A 14016-nucleotide genomic window follows, 5' to 3' on the forward strand; every position below is an offset into this window, starting at 1 on the left:
GAAGAGATGCCGGGAAAAGAACTCGACAAATGCGATCCATGGTGGAGGGTATATAAGATTCGGCCCGGCCGAACTTAGCACGCTTTTACTTGTTATATAGAAATTTGAATTATTAAAACGAATATTAAGCAATGAGGTAGTACATGGAGTATTTGAGAGAAAGATTTTTCGTAAAATATATGGACCAGTTTGGGTTAATGGAGAATGTAGGCGTCGTATGAATCACGAGCTGTATGACGACGATAGTATAGTTACACGTATCAAAATACGTGCTCTGGACGGGTCATGTTGTCAGAGATGATGTCAGAGATTTTAGAATAAGCGCAGAAGATCGAGGCGCTTGGAACGAGACGCTTCTACGTTCGGCTAATAAAGTATACTTTTATCTGGTGGGCGCAAATAATTCGATTTAACAACGTCAACAAATCATACTCACCTTTAGATACTAGAGATTTTTATATGTCGAAGACCAGTTTGTTTCTCGACTTAAAAACATTTTATTTCTCTTTTATACTTATGAAGTAAATATAACTATAGCCTACAACATAAAGGACGTATAAATAAACAAAAGCAAATCGAATGCAAACACACATAGATATACAGTTTTTACCCCCTAGTGACGAAAGAGGATAGTTCGTTGAGAATATTACATATTTACATTTAGTATGGGTGTGAGAAGGAAACAAGTTTATGAGAGTTCGCTTACAACTAGGTGACGACTATTCTGTAGTGAATATGCTGAAATCTCTAATTGACAGTTGCCGTTTCCATATCAACACAAGACTTAGCAACATATGTAGTTTCAACACTCAATTGAATATTTGTGATACAAAAGGAGTTTGACCAATATTGAATCTTAAAATAGAAAACTAAAAATACTGAATATTACCTATAGAATACAGGGTTCGTTAATTATCTTAAACGACAAGTTAATGAATGGCAAATAGTTTGCCGATACAAACCAACCGGCATGACAATGCAGCTACATCGCTGTCCCGCTGACCAGTCAGCCAGAGACCAGAAAATATGGGAAGGAAGGGAATAAGAAGGAAATTTACCTTCTGCGCTATATAATAATCTCTTCCTCAAACAGAGGGTCACCGACATCGGGGATTTCAATAACCTCAGCTATGGAATCCATTGTATTGGTGTCATTAGACGAAGATGACAGTTGGATAATTTCATCGACTGATGGACTGCTGGGTTTTGCATGCGAAATCTTGGATTTTTTCATAGCATGGGAGATGCGTAACTTCAAGCCGCTGGCACTGCGGGGTGTTACTACCAAATTTTTTACTTTGGGAGGACGTGATGTAGACCCTGCAGAATTGTTGGATTGGCTGGAGGAGGCATTCGGTGTACATGAGCGACGATTTCTGGTACTGAGTTGTGATTTCGTGGAATCGCAATCGGAATCAGATGTACGAATAATGCCAGTGTTTCGTAAAGTATGACGCTTTTGCAGGGGAGGCTTTGTTCTACTGCCTTTTGGAGGGCGATATGTATCGGACGAGCTCGATTGTAAGCTATTCTCCGAACTTTCATCAAAATCGAGAAATACTGAAACAAAAACAAAAGAATATTTTATAGTATAAAAAAAATCTTTTTATCATTTTTTTCTGGGTTCGGTTGTGTTGCATCTTTAAAAAAACAATGATCTTATAAAATAAGGCATACCTTTTTTGTTTAAAGTCTTCTGCATCGCTTTGAGGTAAATTTCAATGTTTTGCAGTCTCTTCAATCGGACTTTAGGCTGACGCAAATTTACCAAATCACAAGGCCTGAGCTTTGGTATGAGTACGCGGAAGCGCTTAACCTGTGGGGCAATAGTATTCTCATTGCCAGAAAGGATTTCTTCGGCATCCAGCAAAGGCATATCATTTCCCTGTGCACTTAAGTCAACATCGTCTTCGACTATAATTGGCTTTGGTTCCGTGTCGTCTGAATTGTCGCCAAAGGAACTCAACAATGGCATATCTTTAGAGATATCGGGCTCGTCTACATCCATTTTAAGACCCTGTGTTGCTGCTGCTGCTTTTGCGGCACCATCAAGAATTTCAATGGCAATTTTACATTCTTCTTTATTTTCACAGCCTTCAGTAATAAGTCCATCGTCTTCAACTTTCATTAATTCCACTGAATCGTCAACTTTAGCTTCGTTGGCGGACATGTCTTCCCCTTTGGGAAAATCGGCCTTGTTTGAATTTTTGGCAGTTTTGTTATCAACTATCGCTTCGTTGATATTTTCAATTGCACTCTCCATTTGATTCATTTCCTCCCAATCGGTAAAGTCTATTAGTTGTGCTATATCTGAGAGCTCGGATATATTCGCTTCAGATTCTTTTTGAGGTTCATAAACAATGAGGTCGTCGATTTCGGATTCTGTTATATCGTGGGGCAACAGGACTTGGTCATCGATGTATGTTGCATCCTTTTGAGATTGTTCGCAATTCGTCTCATTGTTATCGTTCTGAATTATTGCTGAGCTTATTGCAACCGCATCATCGTTAGATGTATTCTTGTTCTGTAATTGGGGTTCATTTTCTTTTTGTTCGTCTTCGGCAGTTGTCAAAATATCTTCTTGAGATTTGGGGTTCTCTGGGGATTTCAATATGGGCTTTGTTTCTGAGTGTAAATCGGAATTTTGATCCTCATTGCTTTCTGCTTCTCCAAGGCATGGATTTTCCAGTATTTTATCTTTACCACGTACAGCTACCTGCTGTAGTACTGACTTTTCAATGGTTTCTTTTTTATTAATGCTGAGGTTGGTATCCAGGATTTTCTCTTTTCCAGTGTCTGTGGATTGTTTGGCTTCCAAGTCTTCAATAATATCTTCTTCAATACTGTTTGTATGATGCTCTATGGAGGGTAGGGACTTAGTATTGCCCTCTTCATCCTTAGCGGGTTTTTCTTGAGGCTCTTTACTGTTTAGCTCTTGATTTCGGTTTTGTATGAGTTCGTCGTTTGGTTGGGAATTGAGTTTATTACTTTGCTCAATTTCTTCTATAGTTTTATCCAGCAGATCCAAAATTTCATATCCACCTAATGATAATTCTTGTTCGGATTTTGATATGTCTTTGTCAATAGATGTTATAATCTGTTCGAACTCGTTGTTCGCTGGGGACAACTGATTTGATATATGATCAGATTCTAATGATTCTGTTCCATTGTTTTCATCCAATACAGGAGATTTAAGCATTTCAACTTCTTTAGCTGGGTTGTTTTCTTCGATTACAGTTCTTTCGTCTGTGGCAGAATCAGTATCGGATTGGTTTACAAGCAATTTCTCCATAGAATCTTCCTCTGTTGATATATGAATTCCTTCAGTTTCAATTGTGGTCGTATTTAATTCAGATGGCTGTACTACATTCGTGTCCAATTTTCGTTCATCGCTTACGATAGCTATTTCCAGGTCTGCGATTAACTTTTCGTTATTTTCATTAACTTTTTCATGAGATTTGAATTTAATATTTTCCTCAATTTTATCGACTGTTGCATTTTCCATTGCCTCAAATAGGTTTGGCTCAGTATCGCATGACGACAATTCTTTATAGTCTTCTATCTCGATTTCTGATGAATTTTTGAGTTCATTTGGATTATTTTCCAAGATTGTTTGAACTTTTACTTCATAGTCTTTTGCGACTTCTTTCCTACCATTTCCTAGGCATGGTAAGGTTTCGTCATCTGACATCGGAGTTTTTTCCTCGATGTCAATTTCCATATTCATTGGTGTTTTCTCTGCAACTGCATTTTCTACATCAGCTATGGTAGAAGTGTCACAGCTTTCTGCAAATGCTGTTGGTAGGCTTATTTCTTCTCTGTTCTCCTCATTAGCATTGTTGGTACTCTGATGCGAAGTCTAAAATTTATAAAATATTTAAAATGGAAAATTGAAAAATGCACATATATACCTTTCCATTATAAAAATATCACAATTCAAATTAAATCTTGAACCTTAACCATTACGTTATACGTTAAGAAGAAAATCGGCACTAGTTTTCTGGCCCCTATCAACATTAACAAGCATAAATAACTTTTACCAAACCTAACTTGGGAATGTATTATCGAAATGCAAGTAAAGAACTCATAAACAACAAAGTTCCTATTATTATTTAAATTTCAACCCTAAAACCCTCTTATAGACAGTCGACTCATATTAATACCGTGAACCTTCCTAGGCCTCAGGTTTGGATTAAGTCTTCACAAAGATAGGAGTTAAAGCTTCAGAATTTGACATAATGCCATCAAATGTTTGCTACGTATTTCTACAGTTTTGCACGGTAAGTGAGGATGTCCCCACTAGGATTACGAGGAGATGCAGCAGCTCGCCAGACGTTTCCATTGCATCCCCTGATCTCCTGAGTGACGTATGCTGGCAAGCCTTCATTTGTTTGGGATCAGACCACCTACCCGTAATTCTCACCAACAACCGACCACCCGACTTCATAACCTCTGAGCGCCGGACGTTTATCAATAAGAAGAAGACCGATCGGATCGGCTTCAGAGAGTACACAAATCGCCGCTTCAGTGAACTGACACCCCTCTCGAATGTGCTAGTAGCCGAGAGGAAATTCCGAGACATCATTAAGGCAGCAGCCGCTCACTTTAAACCAGCCGGTCGAATACCCCAAGTGCGGCCGAATTTCCTGGCGCAGGCAGTGGTACTCGGAGACGACCGTGATGGGATTCGTTGCACGGACCCCACTAACCCCATAATCAACGAGATGAATCTAGAAATAAACAGGGTAGTCAACGAACATAGCAAAATTTGTGGCCGGAACACTTGGAGCAATGTAACTTAGGTAACGGTTTAGGCCAACTGTGGTCTTCTGTTAAGTCACTTCCAAACCGCGGTAGACGGGATGGCAGGACCTCAGTCACTTTTAGCGACGTAACTGTTACTAATCCGAAGAGATGCGCCAGGCTGTTCAACTGTTAATTTATTGTTGTTGTCATAGCAGTGTGTTGTGCATGTGATGCTGAAGAATCTGGATTTATTTGTAGTTGGTACGAGGGTTTTCTTTTATATTTCGGGATTGGACAATCCTTGTGTTGCAATCTGCCAACTGAAGCTCTATCGTAAAGCTTGACATTTTTGATTAGACTTTCGTTGAATCTTTTAAGTTACTGTAAAAAATACAAATAGCGCTCGTATGTCAAAACTTCTGAGTACGTATAACCTACTCAGAAGTTTTGGCATACGAGCGCTATTTGTATTGTTTACAGTAACTTAAAAGATACATCGCGCCCAAAAAATGGAATTAAATCGTGAAGATTTTCGTGCATTATTTTTTACAACTTTCGACGTAGATTAACTCAACAACAGTGCATCGAGGAACTTAATTCAATTTTTGGCGATGAAGCTCCATCAAGGACCAGTGTTCATCGATGCTATGGTGAATTCAACCGAGTTCGTCGTAGTCGTAGTTCACTCCAAGACGAATTTCGTGAAGGTCGTCCAAAATCAGCTGTTGTCCAAAAAACCATTGATGCTGTGCGTCAACTGATATTGCAAGATCGTCATGTGACCCATCGTGAGATTGAGACAACCATACGCATTCGTGGCACTAGCATATATTCAATATTGCATGAACATTTGACTGTCAAAAAAGTTTGTTCGCGTTGGATCCCAGACAATTTGTCAATCGCTCAAAAAAGGCTCGTGTCGATTGGTCGAAAGAAATGTCCCAAAAATAGGAAAGAACTGCATTTTTGAGCACCCAAAACATCGATTTGATGAGTCATCCGCCGTTTGATCGTGACTTGGCACCGAATGACTTCTTTTTATTCCCGTACGTAAAAAATAAAATGAGAGGTCAACGTTTTTCGACACCTGAAGAAGCGGTTGATGCGTTCAGAATGCATGTTTTGGAAATACCTCAATCAGAGTGGCAAAAGTGCTTCGACAATTGGTTCAAACGCATGCAAAAGTGTATAGATCATAATGGGAAATATTTTGAAAAACAATAAAGCGATTTTCGATGATTAATATTTGTTTTTGTGTTCTCCAATCCCGAAAAATAAAAGGCAACCCTCGTACCTTACAAGGGGTACTACCAGGTGTTTTTCATGCAAAATCATTAAAATTGAGAAAAAAATCGTCAAAATCTTAAAATTTTTTTCTGAAAAAAACGTTGTTGTTTTTGTAGTAGCAGTGTGTGGTACACTGAGGCGGCAGCCCTTGCCGATGAAGGAATTCATCGGGTCAATCCGGTACATACAACCGTCATAAATTGGCACACTTAAAATTAGACTTTTTCATTAAGATTTCAGTTTTCGGCACGGGATAGCTGTGAGCACCACACAGGCTGGAACCAGAGATGGTCTGTCATATACTTGTATGAAACTTATAAAATGTAGTAAACGTCATAAACCCCAAAATGCTTCACTACTTGTTTAGTTTCGACTTCATATCATTGTTTTATATTTGTTGTTGTGCCATATAAAATTTTAAATATGATAAAAAAAAATATTTTAAATCTTTTTACAATCAGCGCTCCACCTTCCGGATCAGTTTGACCACGTTAAGATGTTCACAAATGCCGCCAGTTTATATTAGTGAGGGAGAATAATAGTTAAAAAACGTTGATGTTCTCGCCAGTATTGAAACTCTGACTTGTTTGTTATAGGAGCACGTTATAACCTATGCACCAGTGTTGCCATATTCATAAAAGTTGAAAATAATGGTACGATTTCCTAATTGTTGTTCGATTCTGTCAAAAACTATTTTTTTGGCAAGGTTTATGGCGTTTGACGTACGTATTATACGTCGAAGTTTCCGACAGGCCGTATCTGGCTGGAACATTGAGCACCAATTTGTGTGGTGTGCATTGCTATCACGAGAATCTTAGCTGCGGGCTACCGGGCGCGTCAACAGGTTGCGGATAGTGGTATGCTCCATACATAGTAGCTGCAACGGCGCACATTGGGATGAAAAAAAAATAAGTGAAAATAAGTCTGCCATTTTGGATAGAGATATCTTCATGAAATTTTACATGGTTATAGCTGAGGTGTTATCCAGTTTATATGCAAAATTCAGGGACCACTGGTGCGCCTCCAAAATTGGTCATTTCGGCCCTACAAAATTTTGTTCGGGCTGTCAAAAGTTCATTTATGGTCCGATTTTCAAAAATTTTTTTGCTTATTTTTTGCCATCACACTGTGCGGCGGTCGCGGACAATCAGCGGTATCGAGCGGAGAGTCTTAGTGAGAGGCCGGGCGGCACCGGCTCTTGCCCAAATATTCAGTGCCTATGATGCTCGATATGACAAGGCGAGTTATTGGCGCCTTTAAATGCCCAACGCCAAACCTGTTCCCGCGACGATCGGTCCTTTGGAACGGAACGAACTTGCTCACCTACTGGAGCTTGACTAAAGTCGTCTCCTCCACAAGAATGTGGCTACAACAACAACAACAATTTTCGATGGGCAGAAGATTTCTGGAAGGTGAAATAACGAGGGCTGCTCAATGTTGTTTACTATTATTTTCAATAATTTAGATAAAATTTCAATTAAAGTTTCTTTAAACACAAAATATCAAATAAATCTTCGGAAGAGACAAAATTTTGATAATATTTTCTCTAAAGACAAAATTTAACCGAAATTGTCCTTCAAAACAGAATTACTATGAAATCTTCAAAAAAAAATTATAAGAAACTAGCTGAACCGGGCCCGCTTCGCCGCGCCTTCTTTTACTTTATATGGAACAACGTTATCCTTAAAATAATTATTTTCGACAATTAAAGAGCTTTTAGTGAAATACCATGCTATGAAAATAGTATATGTATATCGCTTGACTAACAGTAGAACAATATAAATGCCTTTATCCGACTACCGTATGATATTTATTGGTCTGTGAATTCGCTCGGCAGTTTTAGAGTCATTTAAGTTTGGATGATCGGTAAATACGTTTGTCCGATGTTGGGGTGTTTCCGGGGTAGAGGTGGTCCCCCAGACACTTGGATCTGAAAAAAATGTCAGCATCGTGCTCTTCTCTCAAATACGATTTATTTAAACCCCATATTGCCATTGGTTTCAGGGGAGTTTATAGGATGAGGCGTCTCCCAAACACTTATTAGATTCGTTTTCTAATCTAAAATACCTTTCCTTTGAGCCACATATTGGCATGGTCGGCAAATTTAGACCCTTTGAGGGTATTTTGGGGAAGGGGTGGTGCCCCAAATACATGGTCCCACATTTGGATATCAGATTCGTATTCTACTCCCAAATACCTTAATTTGAGCCCCATATTGCGACGGTCAGTAAATAATTCCTGTTTGTGGGGTGTTTTGGAAAATTGTTCCCGAAAGTGGGTATCAATTTCGTGCTTTGATTCCCAATACCTTTCATTTGGTGGTGTTTTGGGGTGTGGGTGGTCCCCCAAACACTTAGCCCTGAAAATATATAACCATTGTGCTCTATTAACATATATCTGTATATCATTTATTTAAACACTATATTACCATTGGCTTCGAAATCGGATATCAAATTCGTTTTTCAATCTCAAATACTTTTCATTTAAACCCCTTATGCAAAAGTCAGCAAATATGTCCGGTTTGGGGTATGGTCCAAAAAGCTATCAATATCGAGCTCTACTGTCTTGAAGACCCAAATTGTCTTAGCATGCAAATATGCCATATTTAGCGTTCGTTATGTTGGTGGGACGTCCCCTAGACAGTTGGTCCCGAATGTTGATATCAGATTCGTGATCTACTCCCATTTATGCCCCATATTTCTATAGTCAGCAAACATTACCGAACTGGGGGGTATTTTGGGGGATGGGGCGGCCACTCAATGACTTGGCCCTGAAAATATATATCATATTCGTGTTGTCCCACACTTCGATATCAGATTCGTGTTCTACACTTAAATACCTTTTAGTTAAGCCCCATATTACCTTGGTCAGTAAAAAAGTCCTGTTTGGGGGTGTTTTGAGTATAGGGTCGACCCCCACAAAGTTGGTGCCACATTTGGATACCAGATTTGTATTCTACTCACAAATACCTTTAATTTGAGTCCCATACTACTGCCATGGTCGGTAAATATGTCCGATTTAGGGGTGTTTTGAGGTTGAGTGGTCCCCCACACACTTGGTCCCACTTTTGGATATCAGATTCGTATTCTACTCGCTAATACCTTTCATTCGAGTGCCATATTGTCGTGAATGGTCTATAAATATATTTGGTGAGTTTTGGGGCCCCACGCCCTAGGTACCCCATCCGAAATTTTGATACCAAATTTTTGTTTTTGGGTTACTATAAGATAGCACACAAAATTTCGCTTAAATCGCATCACCCATCTCCGAGATTTGGCGTTTCTGAAAATTAGGGTAAGGGGAAAAGAAAAAATGTAGTACCCTATTTTCACCATGGGATTATTATGCACCATATGTGAAAATTTTAAGAAAATCGGTTCAGCGGTTTTTGAGTCTATAAGGATCGCACAAACAAACACAAATTGATGTTTATATATAAGATTCTCCTAGGAAAAAATTTCAATGAAATGTTGACTAAATGCAAACTTTCAAAATTGTAGGCTAAAGAAACGTTAAAAGTAAAATTTTATTGAAATTTAGATTTTTTGGCGAACATTTTTAGCTGAGCGATATAAAAACTTTTCCCAAAAGCGTTGGGGCACATAGCTAAGACTAGAATATAAAAAGGAGGACACTTATCATTGAGCTTAGGTTTGAATCGGACCATACTCATTGATATATGAGCAGTATCCCCTGTTCCTTAATAGAATATTCGAACACTCTTCTAGTACCCAATGTCTGGAAGATGGACAGAAGTGGTCCCGCTACAGAAGCCTAGAAAGGGGGAGTCGTACAGACCGATCTCCCTTCTCTCACCAGTAGCCAAGACGGTTGAGGGACTACTCCTCCCGAGGCTCGCTGGAGAATTTTCATTCCAAGCATCAGCACGGATTTCGAAGACTGCATAGCACAACAATTGCTTTGCATGACATCACCGCACACATTTGACGTGGCTTCAATCAGCCCAGGCCCTGTGATAGGATGGTCCTCGTGGCACAGGACCTAGCGAAGACATTCAAAACGGTCACCCATTCCAAACCATTTGAGGACATCGCCAACACGACACTTCTGCCAGGCCTGAAACGCTGGGACGTGAATTATCTGTGTGGTCGCCAATTGTTTGATGAATTTAGAGAGAAGGAGTCGAAGCACCATAGAAGGAAACAGGGAATTCTCCCAGGCGGAGTTATATCTCCGGCACTGTTTAACCGCTACCCATCCTCCATTTCACCTTCTCCAGACGGCATAGAGATTGTGTCATTTGTGGACGATTGTACGATCATGGCATCAGGCCCCACTCATTGCTGACATCTGCGATAGGATACAAGACTACCTCAACGAACTTCTTTCGCTGCAAGAGATTTGAAGAAATCTGCCTCCAAATCTTCAGCCACATTGTTCACTACAAATACGCGTGCCACATGCCACAGCAGCACTCGGGGTAACGTACAAAGCAATTTGCCGGTCTGTGGTTAGTTATGCGCCAGGGTGGTCTCGTCAGCTCTGTGAGAAGCAGTGGAATAATATTCAGATCTGTTATAAAAGCGCTCTTCGAACTGCGACGGGCAGCTCTCACACGGACCGCCACCATCAAAAGACAAAGATCCTACCCGTGCGAAGACATAACTACATGCTGTCCAAGTAGGGACCATCGAAATCAGAAGCCTAAAGGTGGATCTACATGATCTAGAGCAGGAGGTTTAGACCAGCCTATCAAGCTGGTCTAGACGAAATTCACGCAGACACGGTAGCAGATGCGTTGAATATAGACCTGATGAATGTGGTCCTTGGAGAACGACCGCTTCACATTGCATCTGAAGAAATTGACCACCTTCGGCAAACCAGATTAGTTCTGGCTGAATTACGATCCGGCAGATGCAGACGCCTGTCTAACTGCCCAGCCAAACCCACACGATTCAGACCCATATCCCTCTGGACGCACCCCAACTTAGTCGCAGAGTTCCTTGATCTGAATATTCGACAGAATCAAGCAGACGAAAGATATAACACGGCACACTATTACAACATCAACAACACGGAAGATGCGGTGAATAGCTGCCGGGTAAGTGTTGTCCTTAGAGAACGAACGCTACCCATCGCACATGAAGAAATTGGCCTCCCCCGGCAGAGTAGTTCTCGATCAATAACAATCCGGCAGATTCAGCCGCCTCAATTCCTACAGAGCACGGGTTAATGCCAAGACGCAGATGTGTGCCCCGATTGTGTCCTGGGAAAACACGATACACTGTGTCCCAGATCCCTCTGGACATACCCCACCTTAGTCACAGAGTTCCTGCATATGGGTATTCAACCGATACAAGCAGACGAAAGATAGAATAAAGCACATTGCTTGTTCGTTTCATCATTTTTTAATTGAATCGGAAAAGTATTTAGACCCACGTGCACTATTAAAACTATCCGTTTTTGAAAAATTCTAGCCGCTCAAATTCCCCACAAACAATCTTTCTTCTTAATTTTTAAATTTCTAGACGCAATTCTAATCTTATTTATGATCAAAAGATGCATATTAATGGCATAATGACTTCTTTTGCATCGATCTCAAGCCTAATCACGGCATTCGATAACGTACTCGTTTTTATCGAAATTTGCTACCATTTTTTACAGCATTGCCAGTATCAAAAAGCGAAATAGAATCAAAACAAATAGGAAAATTTAGTCGGCGGCAGTGAATAAAAATAAGTATTACTTTGTCTTGTGAATCCAAATCTAGATGCAAAAATTACTTTTTATTGTGGTATAGTTGGTGGATTTTTCTCTTAAGAAGACAGAATCAACGGTTTCATGGCCGAACGGAGTAAATTTCTTGCAGCATTTTGATATATGCATGTGGTTTTTTTGGAAATGTATGGAGAGGTGCAAAAAGCAAATGATTTTACGTGCAAAAAAAGTTTTCTGGCCGACAGCAATATCAAAACTAAAATCTTTTCAACATTAGAAGCTTCCAAAAGAAATTAGCAAATGGTTACCAAGTTGGAAGTGGTGAGATAATGGGAGCAATACTACTTCTTCTTCTAAAGAAAGAATCTTCTTCTAAAAAGAATCATAAGGGCAGCATTGATTGAAAACGACTATGACAATGTTTCATATGCTTAACTTCTTCCAAACTATACTGTTCCGGAGTCCACGAAGTAAGGAATAAAACTATGAATATCGAGCCCCAATGTCTTGAGTGTCCACTGTCCTATTGTCCTTAGGGGTTGTTATGGTGGTGGGACGTCACCTAGACAGTTGGTCCCGAATGTTGATATCAGATTCATGGTCTACTCCCAAATACCTTTAATTTGAGCCCCATTTTTTCATAGTCGGCAAACATGACCGTTTTGGGGGGTGTTTTGGCGACATGGCTTTGAAAATATATATCAGATTCGCGTTCTACTCTAAAATACCTTTTATTTGAGCCTCATATTGTAATGGTCAGCAAATACTTCCTATTTGGGTGGTGTTATGGGGGTGAGGTGGCCCCATAGATACTTTTCCCGAATATTGATATCAGATTCGTGCTTTACATCCAAAGATCTTTCATTTGCAATAGTCGTAAATTTGTCTTCTTTGGGGGATGTTCTCGGGGTTAGGCGACCCCCCAAACACTTAGCCCCACATCCGGATATCAGATTCGCATTCTACACTCAAATACCTTTTATTTAAGCCGCATATTGCCATGGACAGTAAATAAGTCCTGTTTGGGGAAGGGGTGGACCCCCAGAAACTTGGTCCCACATTTGGATATGACATTCGTATTCTACTCGCATATACCTTCCACGTGAGTCCCATATTGCCATGGTCGGTAAAAATTTCCGATTTAGTGGTGTTTTGAAGGTTGGGGTGGTCCCCCTAACACTTGGTCAGAAAATTGGATATCAGATACGTTTTCTAATCTTAAATACCTTTCATTTGAGTGCCATATTGTCGTGATTGGTGTATATATATATTTGGTAGGTTTTGGGGGTGGGCGCCCCATCCGAAATTTGGATACCAAATTTTTGTTTGTAGGTTACTATAAGAGAGCACACAAAATTTCGTTTAAATTGCACCACCCATCTCCGAGATCTGGCGTTTCTGAAAATTAGGATAAGGGGGAGGGTCCGCTGCCCTTCAGATATTAAAAAATGTAGTACCCTATTTTCAACACGGGATGCACCATCTGTGAAAATTTCAAGAAAATCGGTGCAGCCGTTTCCGACTCTACACACAAACAAACAAACCAACCAACAAAAAAACACAAATTGATTTTTATATATAGGATAGACAAAACAGAAGAAGAAGACAACTAAAAATTAACGATTTGCATTGTTATGTGTGCAATTAAATGCATAAACAAATCAAAAGCAATTCTTCTTGATGACAACAGAGCAATTGAATATTATTTCGAACAAAAGAAACTCGATATCGACTCTCGTGAATCGAAAAATGAACAATTCGATTGGAAAATCTCGAAATCGAATGCCGTGATTAGACCCCTGATTATAACATATTTTAGAAAATGTTTTTTTTGGGTTTACTTTCCCAATGCATGTAATTCATAAATTTTATTTAAATAATAATGTAATCAGAATATATTAACTACTGTTAATCTATGTCCGTAGCTAGACCTAGACCCGTCTGGCTATTCTTTCTTTTATAATTCGGGAAACAAAATTTTCCGCTGCATTTTTGGAAAAATCCCCGGATGTGTTTTTTCTAAGCAGTGATCATGTTACAGGAGTTTTACATATGTAAACCATGTTACATCGAAATCGAGGGTGAGCCTTATACAGTGCGCTTTCCCCAAAAATGTTAATATAACATTTACATATTTTCAATTAAATTTGTGATAATCCAATTAAAAAATTAATTGGACATTTCGGAAATTACAAGCATTTTTAATTGAATCAGTTAAAAAATTAATTGAAAATTTAAAAAATTTGAATAATTTTTTTAAATTGGATCAATTAAAAATTTAATTGGAAATTTCAAAAGTGTTCA

At 39.4% G+C, this 14016-nt stretch overlaps 1 protein-coding gene across 1 annotated transcript in view; it reads right to left on the reverse strand.

Moving 5' to 3' along the window:
* Nucleotides 1–479: 479 nt before the first annotated feature.
* Nucleotides 480–14016, reverse strand: part of LOC106092134 (uncharacterized) — a 33188-nt gene continuing 19651 nt past the window's right edge. The window contains exons 8-9 of the mRNA XM_013258909.2: nucleotides 1678–3859; nucleotides 480–1560 (exon numbers count right to left, since the gene is read on the reverse strand). Coding sequence (XP_013114363.2) covers nucleotides 1067–1560; nucleotides 1678–3859 — 2676 coding nt within the window. The 3' untranslated portion in view covers nucleotides 480–1066. The remainder of the gene's footprint in view (nucleotides 1561–1677; nucleotides 3860–14016) is intronic.

The sequence above is a fragment of the Stomoxys calcitrans genome, chromosome 1 (assembly GCF_963082655.1).
Source record: "Stomoxys calcitrans chromosome 1, idStoCalc2.1, whole genome shotgun sequence".
NCBI classification, from domain to species: domain Eukaryota; kingdom Metazoa; phylum Arthropoda; class Insecta; order Diptera; family Muscidae; genus Stomoxys; species Stomoxys calcitrans.